At 38.8% G+C, this 20,689-nt stretch overlaps 1 protein-coding gene across 1 annotated transcript in view; it reads left to right on the top strand.

Moving 5' to 3' along the window:
* Window positions 1–2,063: 2,063 nt before the first annotated feature.
* The window catches only part of PEX14 (peroxisomal biogenesis factor 14), a gene marked incomplete at its 5' end in the record, with an annotated part of 41,290 nt that continues 22,664 nt past the window's right edge, over window positions 2,064–20,689 (top strand). The window contains one exon of the mRNA XM_009575912.1: window positions 2,064–2,148. Coding sequence (XP_009574207.1) covers window positions 2,064–2,148 — 85 coding nt within the window. The remainder of the gene's footprint in view (window positions 2,149–20,689) is intronic.

The raw sequence follows: 20,689 nt of genomic DNA, 5'->3' as shown, positions 1-20,689 counted from the left end.
GCAATATCAGCACAGTTTAAATCTGTGATTTACCTGTCACCTGCATTTCAGCTGGAGACAGATCAAGTGCACATAAATGAAACCGAAGTGTACTTTATGTGGGGTATTTTGCTGTAGTATTTTATGGTTCAAAATTACTGAATGTAAACTTAAGGAAAAAAATGAAGGAAAATAAGAAAAGGAAAAGAATTAAAAATACCCCATTCATTTTAACCTCCCAACTTTGAAATGTGCTGGGACTTTGTCAAATTCCCGTTAAAATAAATATGTCAATTTCATCTCTCTCCCAAATTCATTTATCATGCTTTTTTAAAAGGTGTTTTCTGCTTTACCTGATGTTTAAATTGGATTCGCTCGTTTCTGCTGTTCTTTGCTGTATCCCCCATGTTTTTCTTAAATGAATTAGTAATGACAGCGTACTCCATCATACCCTCTCTACAGCCACTTTAAGGGAAGCCTGGTGATCTAAACCTTTTAACCTATTAAAGATGATTTTCCCCAATTGAATCAGACCCACCACAGGTGTAATAACTAATCATTTAAACTACACCTGCTATTATGTATTTTTAAGCCATTATGCGTGTTGGATAGATGATAATTCATGTTTATTGCATTGTCCAATGGATCCGTTTTGCCTACACTAGCCTGATTAATGTATTTAAAGAAATAAGAGATGCAATTTAAAAGAAAAAAACATTGATGGAATGCACTGAGGAGTACATTGAAAGTGCCATTAAACCCATCAGAACTTTGCTCTCTGACCAGAAATGCATATTCGAAGGGTTTGATTCAAACACAAAGTGAAAATCACTGATTTCAGTAGCGATGCTATTTTTTTCCTTCTTTTTCTGCTGTGAAAGTTCTGAAAACCTTTTGGAACTGAATTCCAGAAACTGTATTTTAAGATAAACTCTTCAAGACCTACTTAACATAGGTCTAGCATATACCACCATTTTAGGAGAAGGTTCATGCCACTGTTTGGGGAGAAAAACCTCTTCCATGCATATGCATGGTTATTTTTAGCTCTAGAGGAAGGAAGTCATCTCTTCCACTAGTTCACATGGATGTGTCCATCTCCTAAGTGCTATTAACTTCAGGCAAATTATTCCCCCTGATGCCACAATCAGAACAGATGTCTTTGTATAAAAGTAAAGTGAATCAGTTGTTTTTCACTAGTGCAGCAACACGTAATAATGTGCGTAATAGTATAGGAGAGTATGTGGAAAGTTGACCTACCATATGAAGAAAAAAATCAAATAAATTTCACTGGCACTAAATGGACGTGTAAAAAACTAGTACCATTGTTGTTGATGCCATTGAGTATTATCCCATACTTTACCCTTTGTTTGAATAAGTGGTTTGTTTTAAGTGCTATGTCACCTTAAAAAAGGATGTAGAAGTCAGTCTATAGACAAAAGTAATCTGTGATTTCTGTTGGTGTGGAACATAAATTTAACTACTCACCTACCCATTTGTGTAATGAAAAGTGACTTTTTTGATATTTTTGTTATGTGATCCAAAACATGTGAAGTTGCTTCTTCTCCAGTCATGACAAGCTGAGGTTTATTTATTGGTTTCAGTAAATTAGAATGATGGCAGAAAAGCCTTAATCTCTTAGAATTTGCAGGAAGCTTTAAGTCAGACAGAAAGGAAGCATTCTTACTAGTAAGCCTACTGTTACAGATCTCATGCATTGTTTCAGGGTTGCCCTCAACTGTAGGAGCCAACTTAGGTAAGAAAAATCACAATATAAATGACAGAAACCCCTAAGAATCTCAACGGAGTTTTTTGTACAGGTTGAGCTACTCCAAGAGTAATTCAACAAGAAAATTCTAGGTTGAAATACCATAATTGTGCTGTTTGATAAGAGTTGAGCCACAAATTCTGATGCTCATTGAACCATTTCTGAAAGTTGGATCGGTGTCAGCTCCAGACCGTCTCCATGTGTTGGATACGATGCCTTACTTAGCAGTACAGAATGCATAATGTAAAATAGGAATTTGACCATTCCTAACTTGGATCTTTTCTCTCTTCTATTTCTCCAATCCTCCTACCCTCATCAGATTGTGACAGCAGTGAAGTTTTTACAGAATCCACGAGTCCGCCAAAGTCCTCTTGCAACCAGAAGAGCATTTCTGAAGAAGAAAGGTATGGAAAGTTTGTGGTCTCAGTGATAATGAGGGAGCTTGAGTTAGCTTAAAGCCAAAATGTATTACTATGGAAAATTAGATGTTAAGGACAAAGCAAGTAGTCTGTCTCTAAAAAAGATTTGAAGTTTGTAAGAAATATCAGTCTCTTTTCTTCCAAACTGACTAGAGCAATATTGGCACCAGATGTGGAATTGTAGGATACAGAAGACACACTGGAAGTTTTTGGGTTAACTATTATCAGACCTTTTCTGAAATGAGGACAGTTTAGAGTTGCAGACTAGTTGGTCAGTCCTAACCTTAGTGACATTGGCTTTAGAATGACCAGCTTCTAGGTGAAAAGGTTGAATATTTCTGAAGAGAGCCAGAGAGAGGAAAGAAGGGCGAAGGACTTGGTGAAAATAAACAGGGTCAGGTTAGGGTCAAGCTTGGGGTCAACCTGACTTTCAGGCTGAAATGGTAAACTACTGACTGAGTTTAGCCCTTTTCTATAGCAGGGATAGAACAGAATCTGACAAATCCTGTATCGTCTTAGACAGATGGAACATACTTTGGCCATTGCCCACGGAGAATTTGTTTTACTTTCTGACTCATAGCAGAACTATATTTTGTTCTGTTTTTTCTTTTTAAAGTTTTTAGTCCACAACTTACAGTGCATTTCAGGTGAAGTTCACTCCATATTATGCTACCCTCCTGGGACCATATTGCTTAGATCCTTACCGGAAAATGTAAATAATAAGGGCAGTCTTACCTTGGAGTTAATTACGTGCACTATGGAGCACTTTAAGCAGTTGGAATGATCCTGAAAATACAAACTCCAAACTTCAGAGGGGAGTGACCCACTTATACATTGAAGTCATAAGTACATCAGGGTACATCAAATTCTATAGCTAAAGATCTTGAGTTTTGAAAAGTAGGGAAGCCTATGAAATACATATTATTATGTTTGGGCTTATGAACTGTTTATTGAGATGCCTGAGACGTGATGTTATGAGATGGAGAGTTCAAGTATATGCACCACTTTGCTCATCTTGAATAGCAAAGGACCTAGAAGGGAATGGCAGTCTTGTGTTTCAGCAATGATGTCATGACAAGTAGTTCATGGGTACATCATTTTGAGTGTGATCCTTTCACTGCTTGTCCTAGTGCCAGTTAGAGAACATTCCAATCACATAGGTATGTTGCTTGCCCTGCCCTGCCATCAGGATGGCATTAAAATTTGGAGCCTGTTGGCCGCTGTGCTCCATGAGTTTTTCCTTGAAATATGTGGACCTACGGGGAGTAATTAATCATAAAAGCTTGGGGATTTCAACTCTATCATCGAAGCAATGAAGCAAGGGAAAGCTGAGCCTAAAAGCTGTGCTGATTACCCGGGGTAACCTGATACAAAATCTATTGTTGCCGAGAGATCCTTAGCCCCCAGTATATCGTGCAATATTATAACTGCCTGATCTTATTCTGTGCTGACAATGACCAGTTATTCCTCATTTTCTCTCTCAACACAGCTGGGTTAGAATTTCATTTGCAGAAGGTATTTAGAGCAATTTAGAGACAAATGTCTCTGGTGTTTGCTCTGCACTTCCCCACCGCAGGCTTCGCTGAACAGTTTTTAGTATCAGGAGCTCCATCTAATCTGTTTAATTTTAATAAATCCCTGACTGGGAGAAGAGGAAGGGTGGGGAGATGGAAGCACAGAGAAACTGTGGCCCGACTAATACTTCTTATGAATTACTTGGCTAATAATTACTAAAGAGCAGAAATGGTTTGGTAGAGCTGTTTGTTTGTTCCTGTTTGTTAATTAGCCCTCCTTCCCTTTGTGCTAATTGTTTGTTTGAAAACTTAACAGTGGGAGATAGGAAGGAGCAGGGTCCAGTAGTGCCTGTACCCAGCAGTCACTGGAAATATGTCCATGTGGAATCTGACCACTGAGCTTACAACATGACCTCTGTTCAGTGCTCAAGAGCAGAAGGTACATACTGTCGTGGTACCTATGTGCTCTGGCAGATGGAGGCAATTATTCTTGAAACGTAGATGTTGTGGCTAGTTTAGTCCTGAGTAAATGAGGGATTACGTGGTTTGGTAGGCCGTTCCCCCTATTCTCTGATACACAGTCATTGTCATCCCAATGATAATGTTTATCCCCTTTTTACAGGTAGTTAGGCTGTCCTCACTGCCAATCAAAAAAGCATTTTCTGTAGAGAAAACATTTCAGTTACTAGCATCTCTTTTAAAATTATCTTTGTAGGAAATAGTACAGAGGTACCCTTGTATTTTTTTCACAGTTACTCTGATCCAAGTTTCTTCAAGCAGAGGTTACAGTAGAAGATCTTTTTATGGACCCCAGAAGAAGTTTGGTGGAGGGGAATTTTCATATCTATAGATAGTTGTACACCATGTATGAACTTGTCTTTTGTAGTTACTTTCGTGGAACCTACAGGAGAGGTCTGTGACTCCCCACAGTCTGGTTAAAAACTCCTGCAGTAGAGAGGATGGTGCTGGGTCACCTTGTGTCTGCGAATGTGGAGGGAAAAGACCAGGTGCCCTACCCCTGCAGCAGCCTTCGGCTGCCCCAGCTACAGCCTATGTAGGCTACAGGGATAGGATTGGAGCATTAGCTGTGGGTGAGCTTTCAGGTCCTGCAATCTCAGCTTTGCCTAAGAAATTTCACTTCTGAGACTTGCAGAGATGGTTCCGCCTTGAATTACAATTTTTTCTTCTTTTTTATAAGCGTCTCCGACCTAAAAAAGGCCAATCAAATTTTATCTCCTTTTAATATTAATTAATATTCAATATAGGCACTGGGTTTTGTTTAATGCATTTCAGTGCAGTGAGAAATTAAAGTTTCTTCAGGATCATCAGCTGGACTGGGTTTGGTTTCTTGTGAGACAGTAGTTGCAGAGGCCGCAAGTAGGCTTTCCTGGATACTTGCAGGTCAGGGGTTTGCTGAACTGCTCTCTCTGGAACATGGGATGATAGTGTTGATGACAGTTGGGAGAGTGAGGGTGTCCTGGATTTGTAAAAGGTCTTTCAAAAGTTGGATGAGATTTCTCTGTTGTCTTAAGCACTTTTAAACTCCCAAATACAGAGGCATTAATGAGAAACATGAAGTTATTAGAATCATTTATCATTTTCTTTGAAGCTTACACTGGCATTTTGTGTAATTTATGACATTTCCTCCTTTTTATCATGAACTTCTTCAGATGAAGGGAAAAACAGCTGTTTCCCCTCAGAGTATCTGAAAGAAAAGAAAGGAAAAAAAGATGCTGTTTGTTTTTTGTCCAACTCGCTGATTCTGCTGATGACATGCCACAGAATCAGCGGCGCCTTGGGAGTAATTAGACAGCATGTGGGGTTTAAACCCTTGTGGAAATGTGTCTGTCATCTAACTGTTGTGCCTCAGATGTCCTGTACTGCTCAGTTACCCATCCGGTAACTCATGTGGCTTGTTAATTTTGTGTACTCTGAATCTGTAACTTCTGGCTAGATAGAGAAAGGGGGTGGAAGTGCACTATACATGTGTAACTCTATTTTTCAGGGTGCTAGTCTTTCGGGACAGGGAAGGGAAAAACTGCTAGGTTACAGACTTACTGTGGAATCCTGGATGAAAAACTTTTTCCTTAGTTGCTTGTTCTCTTCATCTGTAAAACGAGTACAGTAATGCCTTCCCAGAGTGGGATTGTGAACAGACAAAAGCATAGAGGAGCTTAGAAATTATAGTGGTGGGAGAACAGAAGTGCATTCGGGCAAGTAAATGTGTAACTGCTGATTATCCCCTGATATTGGGAAAATGTCCACCCAGAAGGTTGGACGGTCTTCAGAAGATACACTTCCTGGATTGGTCTTTTGTAGATACATAGATATGTAACATAATGGGCTACATGCTTCCAAAAGCAGTCACGCTCTTGCTTGGTGAGATGGGTTGGAGGTTGTTGGAAGCGTTGCCCTTTTACGTGTTGTATCTGCTAATCTGTTTCATTACTTCGGCTGGTAGGAAGTGAGTTACTACACAGGGTTTTGCTGTAGGTCTTGCACAGTTTTTTGCAGTGCATCAGAGTTCCAGAAAATTTTGCCAGTGTCAAGATGCCAGGCTATGGTGATTCCTGAAGAGATGAATAAAATATTTAATTGTAGATGCCCCTTCCCAATCAGAGCTCAAAGACACTTGATTCCCTAGAAACAAATGCTGTCAGCCCCAGAATGTCCAGTAGAAAACTGTCTTAATTTTCTTCGTTTTTCTGTAGTCTGCATTCTTTGAAGTTGAACCCCTGTCTTTCCTTCCTTGCCAAAGAAACCCAAGTGGATCACCTTGAAGACCTGAGAGAAGGGGGCACAGCCCACTGCTGGACAGCTTTAAAGGAAGTAAACTCTTCAGCAGATTTCAATTTAACCCTCTTTTATTACTTTTCTTTTTTATAATTTAAGTCCTTTTCATGAGGCAGTTTGCATGTCCTTGAATGGAATCTCGTTACCATGAAAGCTTTTTTAGCATTGATTTCATAACAGTCTTAATTTAATAGCGCCGTCATTACGGAGAGGCCCTGAGAGTGAGGCCCTAGCTTTCCAGGTCACTGACCTTTTAATTACAAACCTTGTTCTGATGGCCAGGTTATCGACTGGACAGCTCCCAACTCCTGTCCCCAGCATGAAGATGAAAATAACTGCCTTTCCTCCCCCACTCCCAGAAAAGGGAGGAAAAGAAAAGTAACCTCTTGTGTTTCCAAAATTAATTTTCTCCTTCAGCTTTACTTTGTAATTAATTCTTTAACATGTCTCAGTGAAGCTCGAACAGTTTTTACAAAGCTTTTCCTTGAGAAGAAAATACAATGCAAGCCAATAGAGTCCAGTGACAACTCATACAAAAAATATAGTTAGTAGCCTGTGCTGTCAAAATACCTATTTGGGCCAAACTGCTAAGGCCCACCAAAACTTACGCTTTTCTAGAAATGTTTGATACAAGCATGTGTGGTTAGGCCGTAAGTGTAGACTATCCAAGGAATGCTAGATGACTTGTCCTTCACTTCAAACGTGCTGACAGAATATGGATTTAAGAGATCATGAAGAAAAGGAGTGAAGACTTAACTTCACTGCACAACTGATTGCATGAGTGAGCACTTGTCCTGTTTTGTACTTGCATATTGGTAACTTGTTCTCTAGCTGTCTATTAAGTGTTTTGTGCCAATGCCTGCGCAGACTTCATCACTTGCACTCGCAAGGCTGCAAGTTGAGACTTGGTATTCAGACACTGATAACAAAAATGTATTGCAAGAATATACTTAGTGTATTAAGCATCTAGAACAAATTACTTTAATACACAATGAGAGAAAGTTCACTAGCATAGGTAGAACTAGGGAGGGTGTGCTTTCTGGTTATTAATGAAGTTTGGAACAGGTGTTCAAATAGCATAAAGTAAGTCTAACAGCTTGTGTAGACTTACAGAAATGACTGTACAGGTTAAACAGAAGTCAGTGCACTCTACATTTTCATAATGCTTTTCATTTGAGGATCTTAGAGCACATTGTACCCATTAACCATTGAAACTTTGCAGCTATTTGCATGGAGCATGTTTGATGGCGTTATCTAGATCTCACTGTGCTTTTCACTAGAAAGCATCCACCTCTGAGGTAGAGCGCAGCAGCTGTTTAACATCACTACATGGTTTTTGGGAGAGGAAATGAAGAATACTTTATCTAAGTGATCTTGCAGAGGGAGCCTTAGGGATAGAGGGTAAAAAAATTTGCTAAGATTCTTGAAAAGCACTATGGGATATTTAATTACTAAAGATGCTTAGGCCTCTGTTTATGACTTTGAAAGACAGCTACAGTACCTTATAATATTTTGCTTAGGTTAAAGAAAAATATGTCCTACACCTGTTCATGCTACCAGTTTGTTCTTTTTGATCTTTTGTTCTTTTCTTCTCTCCCATCCAAGATTTGGGTCAATACAACCCTGCCTAAATGGGGAAATCTGGTTATCTCCCAAGGAATATATTAGGGACCCAAAGAATGAAGAGTGAGAGAATGAATGCTTTCATTGCTAACAAACTCACAACAGTTCCTATCTAAATCAGCATTATCGGTAGTCACATCCATTTTTGGCACTCTGCTATGTTTGCCCAGTGCTGATAATGTTCAACATACAGGGAAGATTTCCACTGCTGGAGTCTCATAATCCAGAAGAATAGATGTGCTCATGATCCAGAGATTAGTTCCACAGTTCTGTATTTTGTATTAGTTACCTTCTTTTTTCTTCCTGAAAATGATTGAGAATCTCTATCCATCCGCTGTGAAGGAGATGTCTCCCTGTCCTGCCAGTCTTCCGTCTGCGTATCTGTCACTTGCTGTTCAGCACCAGCCTATTCATCATGCTGACTCTTTTTCCCCATCAATTTTACCACTGTTTGTGTTATCTGAACTTGTCATGAACTTTATAGATTTTCTTGGCTTCTTTGAAGAAGAGACCTGCAGCAGCAGTGCTAACAAAATGTGGTAAACTGATCAACCTTAGGACATCCTGGGGAATCAGATACAGCTATTCTTTGGAGTTGTCAGGGTTTTTGGAAGAAAATCTTTGTAGTTGATAGAAAGCCTTCACTATCATTGCTCAAGATTTGGAAGGAAGTTTGGAAAAAGTAATCTATTTAGTCCCTATCCACATGCAGAAATCAGTTCATATCTCATCTTTGACTCTTGTCTCAGTCACTAGTGATTCGAAAGAGGGCAGAAAAACACCTGCCATTAGTTTAGGCATAACTAGCCATGTGATGCAGTGTACAAAGAAAGGCACTCCCTTCTGTTTGCTACCTTTTAATGTTTATGATAGCCAGATGATTAAGAAAAGTTGCATGTATTTGATAGAACCTATAGTTACTTACAAGTGAGTTTGTTATTTTAGAAGAACATTGTACTCAGTGTACATTTCATTGTTTTATAACAATTGTTTTTTATAGCTCAGTGGTATCTAGAAACTAGGTTAAACAGTACATTTCTATCCCACTGGAAATTCTGAGATTTGGAAATCTGTTTTTATATTAAATAGGGATTAACATTTAAAATCGCAGAGTTTTTTTAAAAAATGAAATATTATACACCTGACTGGAATCTTTAATGTTGTAACTCATAATAAAAGAGATTGATAGAATAATATAATACGTACCATAATACTACAGTGAAAATATTTGGAAAAATGGTTTTTGAATTGTTATGAAATCATTGCTTTTCTCCAGAACATTTTGGGGTTTTTTGAAGAAACACTTTCTGTATTAAGTTCTAGAAGTTTGTGGATGAGCTCTACTTGGAACTAAAGAATTCTTTCATAGAAGTGCTTTTCTCTAGCAGGAAAATACATCATCGTTATTGGATAGCTCCAACAAGCTTGTCATCTTGCACTGTTTCGTACTTGCACACTTGGCTTGAATACTCTAGACTACCGTCTCTGAACTCTGAACTTAGTTTGTTGCTGAAAGTGAGGGAAAAAGTCCTACCTGGGCCTGTTTAAAGGGAGCAGAAGAAAAAAAGTGATGGAAAACTTAGGGCCTACTAATCTTCACAGTGTATTCGTTTAAGCAAGATTATTTTAAAGGGCTTTGATACAAGCTCTGCTATTTAATATTAAAAACATGAAAATCTCAGTGACTTTCTTCTTGGTTTCTATGTGAAGTGTTGAGAAGATGCATCACAAGAGGCACCCTTTTGATGTTTAATGATGTTGTGAAGAAGCCATTGAGGGAGCGACTCTCAAATTTTACATCCTCTAAATGCCTATATAAGTGTTCTATAACAGAGGATACAAGTCACATTAGTAGTAATATCCTTCCTCTCTCACTTCAGGCTCAACCTTCAGTGATCTTGAACCATTTAGATCTATACTCCACAGAACAAGAGAGGTGATTCATTTAGAGTATATTGGGTAAACAGTCTGCTACATCTCCTGTTTCTATTGGGCCACAGAAATTCGTCACGATTTCAGTGAAGAGTCTAGAATCACCTTTGCCACGTTTTTATAGCTTGAAAATTATTGATAAATTGGAACAGACCAGTTTGGTGCCCAGGAAGTTGTGTATGCTACAAAATATTGGTTGTAAGCTTAATTTTAACGAATAATTGGAATGTCATGGGTTTAATGATATCTCTCCACTTGGCTATCTGACAGTAACTATGTAATGTAAAAGAGCCGTTAAAAATGGCTTTGCAAAATTAACTCCTATTGCTCACTGAGTGTGTTTTGAGTCAGATCCTGCCTTGTTTACTGTCAAAATAATATTTCCATTCCTGGTAGCATTGAAAAACCAGTATGATTACAGCAGAGTGAGTTAAAGTCTATCCTAGAAGACAATGCTAAAATAGTCAGTTATATTCAGAGACCTGAAACTTTTAGCCTTAGTGATGGGCAGAAAAGACCCAGACCCTAAGTCTGACTTGTAAATTTAATATTTATTAATCATGTTTTCAAGTGAAAGTAAATGCAGAGTGCCAAAAGAAACTAACTTCTGTAGTTACAATCTAAGAGCAGGCATTGGAGATCTGAGATATGACTGCTTGCTTGGCTTTGGGCAAGTTACTTGTTCTCAGCTTGCCTATCTGTAAAATGGGGTTAATTACCACTTTTGCATTATTGTCTTAGTAAGATTTATGTTAGCTCTGTTTATAAACTGCTTTGATACGCTTGTTTCAGAGTTCTTGGTGCTGCAGCGTGTGATTTTTGAATTTGCTTGCTGCAGTAAAAGCCACACTTGCAGAGAGGTTGAGAATTTACTTCTGTCAGCTGTGTATGGGAGGGGAGAACTGCAAACTTTAAAATGTCAGAATGTCAAGGCTCAGGCAGATTGCGTGCAATCCTAATCCAGCCCTGCAGCTTTGACCTTTGAAGCAAGCTTCACCTTGAGACAGTTGAACAAATCTATGTACGTTTGTATAAAAATATTTTTGTGATAGAAGGAATTCGCTCTTCATGGTCATCCAACCCAGGGTTTCCCCATAGTCTTCCTGGAGCAAGTAAAGGAATTTAGTTCCTCATCTGCTCTGTGAATGAACCTGGTATTCTAAGTCTAAAGAGACAGCCTTCTCTCTTGGGGCTAAAACAAGGAGTGTAATTAGGATAATCTGTGTTGCTCTTCTGCTGAAATCCATCTCAGACCTAATGGTACTTTCCTGCTAGGAAAGATAAAATAAGTTCCTGTGTGAGATAATTCTTTAGGTTCTCTTAGACAACATTTCTACCCTGTTTAATACTATGTCTTGGGTGCCTGTGAACATGAAATCCTACTATTTGCTTTTCTGCTACACACTGTTCCCTCTTAATTTTAATCTGGAGTGCAATCATTCCTTCCTTAGCTAAAAGGGGAATTTAGTCTTTGGTTCATTCTTTCCTGTTCTTTCTGATGGAACCTAGTCCAGGCGAGACTCCACTCCCCTAGGAGGAGAGCAGAGTATTCATTCTCAATGAAATCTGAGGCTCTCTGAAGTAAAAGCTGTTGACTTTGTCATACCGTGCAAATGTGCATTGCTTTTAGCAAGACAATAAAGGGTAAATGGGGTGATCTCTGCTCCTGTGGAGAGGTCGGGTGGTTACATTACACAATCTTCTAGAGCATCTTGCAGCAAATACATGGGTTATATTAAAAGTTGCAATCATATCATTTTTTAAAAGTAAATTGCTGACCTTATGCAGTGGAATCAGCTTTATTGAATTTCGCCAAAAATGCGTTTATAATCCCCCCACCCCCGCATACACATGATATTCATGTCCTTGCTGCCCATGTGGAAATGTCCCTTTTTATGGTGATAAAATTAAATTTGTCTTTGTCTCTGCCTTGCCTCACCTTTTAAGATTCCATCCTTAAGAGATACCAGTGGATATCTGTACCAGAGAATGAAGATGGGCAATATCGCTGCATGGATGGCTGGCTGACTGTGAGCCAACTGCCACAGAACAAATAAATAAGCTTTTCACATTTAGAGGACAAATAAAGCTGACGACAGGTGTAATATGGGTATTTTTCTAGGAGTGTTGTGGCCTTAGCATAGGTAAGAATTTATTTTGACTTGGAAGTACTTATGCTTCTGGATTTTTTCTAATTGCCACACAAGACGATATGTAAAATCCACACTTATTGTGCTACTCACGTAATACTGTGTTATGTGTCCTCCTTCAATAATAACTAACCATAAAACCCTCTAGTCTTTGGCCACCTACAGCCCCCTTCTTGAATTCACTCAAAAAAAAAAAGTGTTTTGCAGCATGCTCAAGAATTTAACAAACATATATTTCGTATTTCTATACCACTTTGCACATTCAGAGTACTCTACAAATACTAACTGACTATGCTTGTGACACCGTTTGTGGAATGGCAAGATTATAAGATTAATTTAATGTACTTCTGATTACATTTTCTCTTCTTGGTTAGACCTTTACATTCTCCAAACGGTTTGTAAACTCCAAATTTCAGTGGGAAACAGAGGAAATACTAGGCCCATTTTAGATGGGGAAACTGAGTCAGATGTATTAAGAACAGTTAGATCTGACATAATTCTGACTCCCACTCATATATATAAATATAATCATGCTGTGACATACTGTCAGTGTGATGTACTGGTGTTTATAGCATTTTCAGTAAAATTAGTCAAAGCATTTTTGTGTTTGTCCTCTCCAGGCCCCAGTTGCTTTGGGGGGCATGGGAGAGGTTAACCTAGTTTTATTCAATAAAAACAACAGAAACCATCTAAGTAAACGAAGGGGCAGATTGGCCTCTGTTAGCATGTATCCCTTCTAACAGCATCTCCCCCAACCTGTCTTCCTTTTTATGTGGCATTTAAAAGGCTAGTTGCTCAGAGGTACAGAGAAGAATATCAGAATATCATTGCTCCTGCTCTTCAAGTAACCAGGAGAATGCAGCTGTTAAACTCAGAAATATAAAATACATGTTTAAAAGATGACTCTGTATGTGTTTAAAAAAGAGAGCGAGAGAGGATTCAAGGGAACCAAAAAATAGCAGCTTCCATTACTGTAATTAAATGGAAGCATTTAACCTATCAGGCCGTTGCGTGTATGTGAGAGACGAGCAGGGAGCTGCATTTGAAATGATCACTGTCTTCCTTGGGGGATAGAGTAGTTAAATAATTTGTTTGTGAGGTGTGAGTTCAGTGTCGGGTAAAGCAAGTGCTTGCGTGTGTGTGTGTATCTTAGAAGCGAGGGATGGCTGTGTGTTTACTGAGAATACCCTGGAGGATGGTATTTACTAGCACGTGCACTGTCAATAAGAACACAAGCTGCTCTTGCCCATTTGTTAGGTTACCTGCAGAGTCAGGGCCTCACCTGGTCCCAGATATTGCATCATAAAAGGAGAGCTTTTTTCACGCTAGGCCACCTGAGACAGACAGGAGTAGCAGTAAAAGAAAACCAGGGAGGAAGTGGGGGAAGAAAAGAATCTGAGTCCTTTTGGTGAACTTCATCTACTGCGGTGACTGTAAAGGGTAAGTTGTTCTATCTGGTCGTTGGACTTGGCACTCAGGAGTGCGGGGGCTGTCATCCCCCGGGGACCAAGGACAAAGATGCGGCTCAGAGGTCTGCCCCTTAAACAGCTGCTTCCACTGCAACAGTGGTCCACCTGTGCCTGGCATGATTCCTGTGCTTTAAGACTGTAGTGTGCAAAATCATGTGGAGAGAGAGGGATCTGCAAAATGCATCCTTGGCCCTTCATCGTTGACCCCAACTCTGTGAAAAGTGCTTTGGGCACCCCTGTATAGTGGTGTTGATTAGCCTTTTGGCACCCCGGGAAGGAGACACATTCTTATGTGGTGCCCAGAAGGGAATATCTTCCCATTTTTATTCACTCCCTTCTTATTTGTGAGGTGATTCCTTTGTTTAGGGGATATTTCCTAGTCCTGGAACTCCAAGAGCTAGCCTCATACAGTATGAGTTGATACTAGTAGCAAGTTTTTCAGCTGCCTCAGCTGCCTCACCTACTGATCTGACTTGTGTTATGTTGCAGGAACATGCCCATAAATGTTTCTGAATCTTCACTCCAGTTTCTGTGTGAATTCTGTGTAGCCGCTCCCGTTCTAACTCCTGGGCTGGAACTTTTGTGAGGCACTAGAAGACAACAGACAGTGTTAAAAAAATAGGTACTTTGGTATTTCTGTTTTTAACATTCAACCCCAGTGACTGGATTTTGAAGGCAATGCTTGGCCGAAAGGGGACCAGAGAGATGCCATGTATTTTAGCACCCAGCCAAAGCAAAGCATGAATTTGAGTCCTTGTGTAGTTTGGCGAGAGTTAGAAATCTGGAATTATTTCCAAAGATGATCTACAAGCACAAAAAAAAAGGCTAAACATTTTACTTGAATAAATTATTTGTTGCAAATGCCTTACACATCTCAAATGCATATAATGTATGTATAGATTCTCAAAACTGTCAGTTGTCTTTGCACATGATAATTGTCAGTGTCAGTCTCAAACATTTTACAAAGGATATTGTGTAATATTGTTCCTGTTTTACAGATGTAGAAACTGAGGCAGATGGAGGTTAAATGACCTACACAAGGTCAATAGCAAGGCTGGGAATAGAACCCAAATGTGTAGAGGCTTTTTATTATACTAATAAGGAAACTCTGGAGGTGTGTTTGGCATGGTAATCGGAACCCTAGAGAACTAGAAGCAGTTAGTATGTTCTGTGCGTGTCCCGAGGGAGCAATGATGAAACTCCTTTTCTACCTTACCACTCCAGTTCTCCGTGTGTGGTCACCATAGTTCTTCCACCACTTAACCTCGTTATTTTTAGTATTGTTAGCATTAGTTGTCCTTTGGGTGTTTAATCCAGACTCCTTTAATTTTCTCCAGAACTCTGAAGAGCTGTTGAAGGCACATGGGGAGAAAAAAATAACAATAAACAAACCAAAAAATGAAAAATGATCTTTTGAAACTTCTGCTATTTTGTTGGCATGTCCCCTAATGTTTTTTGTCTTCACTCTTCTTTTATCACGAAGGACCCTGCTTGAATATGTAATCTTGGTTTCTTAAAAGTTCATTTGCTATTGTTTCTTTCTTCTCCACCCAAGATTAACATCCTGTGTGATGACATAGATGGTTGTTGTCTAAATGGACGCGATGTAACCAACAAAATTGTGAAGGGTGGGTGGAGAAATATTTATACAGTTGTGTTAAAAATTACAAAGTAGGTTTGCCTTTTAAACAGAAGGTATTTCAACACTGTTATTGGCAGCATCACCCTTTAATTTTACAGGTGGCTAGCTTTGTAGTAGCATTCAGCAAACAATATTTTAATGGCATGTAAAAAAATTTCTCTAAAACAAAAGAAAGAAGAACGAGAGTGATTTATAATCTGTAATGAATACTTGCTGACATGTCTTTTTATAATAGTGTATTAGCGTCTCTGCCTTTCTGGGGGAAGTGCAAACCAGATTTACCTGAAAGATTTGTACCATAATAATCAAATATGTAGTATTTAGATGTAGTTTTCTTAACTGAGCTTATCTTCTCAGTGCGACAATACCTGATTCCTAGGTGTCTAACATTGATTCCACTTTATAGAAACCGGGTTAGAGGAGCAAAGACGCTCTGTAAGGTTATGAGAAAATATCTGTCAGAAAAAGGACTTAGACTCCTGTGTTCATAGCTCCTCACCCAGTGTTAGTTTCTTTACATTTCCATATATTTTTCCATACATACTTCCATGTATTTTTACATTTTCTTAGAAACATGCAGCCGTAGCTACTGTTCTCTGTGCTCCTTATAGCAACCTCTTGACAGAGACAGTACACGGTATGCACTGCCATACTGCATATTCAGTGTTCTGTTCTGTGCGTTCTTCAAACATTAAAAGTTCATTTAGTATACACTTCATATGATTTTTCATGTGATAAGTCTGGACTAACGGGTTTGCTTTGTTCTTTTCTAAAGTTTAAAGTTTTCAAAGTAAAAGAGGAAATAAATAACACTGAGGCAAGTTGCTCTTCACATTGCAGTTAATCTTAGTCTGCAGAGGCTACTCTCTGATGGGTATTGTCTAATGCAGAAAATATCCGGATGCTCTTGTTAGTGTGTTTGGGGCAATCAGTAATTACAGAGTAATAGAAGGAACTGGGAACGGTGCATCAGGACAGACTTTCTCATTCTTATATGTAGAACTAAGTCATTCTTTAGATATTCTGACGAATCTGGTTAAGGAACTCCTTGTAATGGCTTGAAATTGCTGTTCTTTTACACAATTCCTTTCTTTTGAACGCAGAGTTGGGGGAAAAGAGAGTTCGGTTCTAGAATTGTAGGCTAGTCTAATCCAGTAATAACAGATCAGCAGTGACTTCTAATCTGCAGTTATTCCACATTAGGGCCAGTCTGCTAGGTCAAATCTAATATGGACCGTATTCAGGCCCATACCACTGAAAGGCCTGGTTATTCTTTGCTGCAGTAACAAAGGAGATGTTGGAGTTACAGCAGTTACAGATGTCTGGTTGACTGCAGATCCTCCAGGCCAGCTCCTTCTATTTCAGTGCTGGAATTCTTATGACGTGCTGGTTCAAGTTTTGGAAATACAGTTTAAAATTGGAGTTCCAAAAGTAGATCAAAACCAAACCTCCTATATTGCCAGTGTTTTACCTTACCCGAATTTAAGTCAACCTCTGGCTTTCTCCTTAGAAGCTCCTAAAGATATTATCACAGATCAAAGAGTAGCCAAAGGCCAATCATTTTGTTACTATTGCTCAACAAGCTGCTTAACAAAATATTTTTCTTTCACACAAAGTAAATGGATCTGAAGCACAAACGTTTTCTGACACTGCTGTTTTTAAAATTTGTGGTAAGTTTTGGTTATGGAGTTTAGTTTCTAGGTTTTTGAAGTGCCGTGTACCAAACTGTTCTGCTTTTGGAAATGAACTTGTAGAAGAAATTAATATCCTTTCACCTCTATAGAATATCTTTTGTTGTAGTTCCCAATTTAATAGAAGGGAAATTTCACAGGCCTGCTGTGTGCTCTGGGTAAGTTATTTCGTTTATGTGTGCAGTGTTTTTCTTTCCAACCTGTCTTTCCTTCACATAGACTGTTGAACGCTTTGGGTCTGACTGCCTTCTACTCTGTTTCTGCACGGTACCTGGCACAATACCTGCACAGTGAATGCCTTTTGGGGTCTCTAAGGAGTATTATAGTACAAGTAATGAGGATCAGGAACCATCACCATGAGACTTGTTTCTCTGCAGGAATATCAGCAAGCGTTTGCAGATCACAGGTTGGGTATGCTTGGAAACTTACCTGTTTAGTGTATCTAATACTTGTTCTCTCTGAATGTATAGTCTTATTTCTAGGGAGGCTGTCAGTTGTGGTAACAAATGATGATAGCACTATGGTTACTAGAGTAGTGTCTCTTCCATTATCTGGATTTTCTGCTTCTTTAAAACAAATGTCAGAGCCTTGGTTGTGTTCTATTCCTGATAAACTACCTTGGAATTGGCACCCTGGCATAGAGTCTTCAAAGCCTTCAAACACCAAGGTAGATATTAATTTGAAATCATTTCAAATATGCAGAGGTTTTTATTCTCTATGTAGTGTTCTCACATCATGTCGTGGCTGAACTGCATGTCCTGTGTTCCTGTGTTACGGCATTGGTTTCCACCTTAGTCACATGCATTGTCTCTTCATCACTAGTGGTGCAGTAGACTGGTGGACTTACTCTACCATTGTCCGCTCAAAGGAGGCTTTCTATCAGGTACTGTTCTTCTGCTTGTATGATAATAGAAAGGAAAAGCTGAAGGCAAGAGACCTAAAAATAAAACCCATAGATGATGATAAAATAAAATTTCCCCGTTTTTAGAAGGAGAGATTTTTATTTATGTTACAGAAAGACTTGTTTCTTCGGTCTTTTTTGCTGATCATGGTATTCTTAGAAGGACTCTGTAATAAACAGGTTTTTGGAAGAAGGTACGCAAGATTGAAATTTCACTCTGTTTTTGTATATGCTTGTTGTGTAAGAATTTAACTGGGCTTTGTAACAAAACTTCTGGTTCTGTAATTCAGGTTACTGAGGACTTCTGGACATGTCTTACTTGATTTAGAGTCCTGTTGCTGTCTGCCTTTTTTGTAATTTGAACTTTTTGTGAAGCAAAAATTGTGGCTGTTGAATTATGCTGTCTGCTACCTGAAGATTTGTTGTAGATTAATTCAAAAAAGAGGCATCCAAATCCCGTTAAGGCTGTGGTAGCACTGCGTCTAATAGGACTTTTGCATTGCAGAATCCTGAGTCTGAGTCCCATTATCCAGCCAGTTCATTCTGCATGTTGTTCCTCGTATTCTCCTCTTAGTGCTTTGGCCCTTGAAATATATAGCTTAGTATTGGGAGCTTTTACTTAAGGTATCCCTTCCTTTTATTCTACGTGGAACAGAGATAGCATACTTCATATAAGCTAGGAGCTTACTTTACATTAGAAGAGGAAGACCTGACCTCTCTTACTACAAGTGAAACTGTATTTTCCCTGCCTTGAAACTCCCGGTGAAATACATTTTGCACTGAGTTATAATGCTGTGATTTATGCTGTGATATGCTTTGTGATATTACAATGTCGTTTTGCCTTTGTGTTTGATTTTTGCCGCTATAATAAATTTTAGGGGGTATGTTGTCAGTGAACGGGGGTATTTACCCAAAATGCCCATAGGAGAATGAGGCATTCTCCCTGCTGTCTGCTGCTCAGAGAAGGAATCCTATTCATTTTTTCCCCCTTCCATTAATCTTACTGCAATTTTTTTTTCTGTATCTTTCCTCCTTGTTTTGAAATAGTATTAACAAGGGAGATATTTTTAAATAGAAAACAACTGGAAGGAAACATATTTCTCTCTCTCTCTCTCATGTGCATACACATGCGTGTTACACACAAACATGAATAAGTAACCAGAAGCAACTTTTTCATTTTACACGTTGAACTTCTTATATATAGAAAACTGAGACGAAAAGTTGTAGTACTTGTTCCTGTTCTTTCCATTCCAAGACATGCTAAGCAAGTTGCTTGCCCTTTCTTATTCAGAGTGAAAATACTTTGATCCAGTTTTCTGAAGACAATACTCATTTCTTAAGAATATTTAATCAGTAGAAAATAGGGAGGATTTAGTTTGTTTGTTTAGTATTTAACCAAGTGAATAAGGCAGATTAGGGGAAGGGGGGGGGACTGGACCCATAAACAAGGTGATATATAATATTTTTTTTCGTTCTCCTTTTAAATAAATACCGATCAGCTTTATGTTCAGAGACAATAGGAGCCGTTGGCTTAAATTTGCAGTTTACTGTATTTATGGCTGTAATATCAAGGTGCTGCCGTCGTAATTTCATGCCCCAATGAGAAGAGCAAGGTCGAAGCAAATGCTTCCATCGGCATCTGCTAACACACTAACTCATAAACAAGGCCCGGCTGGATCAGGTGGCACGGAATAATACAGGCTAATGAAATACAGCACAGCTTTCCATTACTGTTAGTTTTTACAGTGTCGTCATTACGTGTAATTTATGTTTAAAAAATTCAATTTTATACAAGGCTCTGGGAAATAGGGGTCTGCAGGTCACCCGACGACTTTTAACGGCTCTGAGAGTCCTTATTGCACTCTACTGTTCCAACAAAATGTTAATAATAAATAAAAAAAAAATCCTCTTTTACTTTTTCTCTGGTTTGCATATCTTGCTCTGTCTTTTTAATTACAAGTGGCTAAGGAGAGTTTGGGGCTTTAGATGATGTCAGGAGTTATCCCCTTTACTGATGCTCCCAGAGGGGGGTTACTATCTGCTTGCTTTTCTTTTGTCTGTCTATCAATCACCTGGGGTCCTGTAAATGGAGTAAACACAGCTGAGGAGAGGGAGATACTTAACAACCTCTCTCCCAAACCCTCACCCTCTGACATTGCCCTCCTCTCCTCCATTACACTTCATTTTATTATAGACTCCAAAAAGCTTGGCCAGGAAGAGAAACTGCTGTCAGATTTATTTATTTATTTATTTATTTTTGTTATTCCAAAATACTTTTTATTTTAACCTTTTCCTTCCTGGTTGGCTCACGGTAATTCTTAGCATTGTACTGTCAGTCAGGTTTTCCTTCCTTATTTTAGTGCTGTGCAACTGAGGTTAGAGTACCTTTATCAGTTTTGATTGCTGCTTAGTCACCCTCATGGGTTAAAGTATATAATGTTTCTTAAAGATTTCAGTTGCATAATTAACAGTCTCATAGATGAATAGAGCTGTAAAAAGTCAAAGCCCTTTCAGTAACTTTTCAAATTACTTTTATTTCTGCATTTTTTGGCCTGACAGTTGAGACATCAATTTCCCTTTGATGTTTGGGTTCCTTTACCCAAAGTTTGAGCTGGAAGTGCAGCAGCAGGATGTTTACATTCAAATACAGTGTGTTAATGTAAATGAAGGGTAAAATAAACCAGACTGATGTTTCTGAAACCTTAGGTTTTGTTCAAATGTTGGGTTGGGCTCGGCCTCGTGAATGCCCCATGAACCAAGATTTGCGAAAGAAAATGGATCAGGAGACTATGCCTTTTTGACCTTTTTAAA

Source organism: Fulmarus glacialis, unplaced genomic scaffold (assembly GCF_000690835.1).
Source record: "Fulmarus glacialis isolate BGI_N327 unplaced genomic scaffold, ASM69083v1 scaffold41364, whole genome shotgun sequence".
Lineage (NCBI taxonomy): Eukaryota > Metazoa > Chordata > Aves > Procellariiformes > Procellariidae > Fulmarus > Fulmarus glacialis.
The sequence above is the reverse complement of the archived record's forward strand: the minus strand, read 5'-3'. Positions and strand labels throughout refer to the sequence as shown.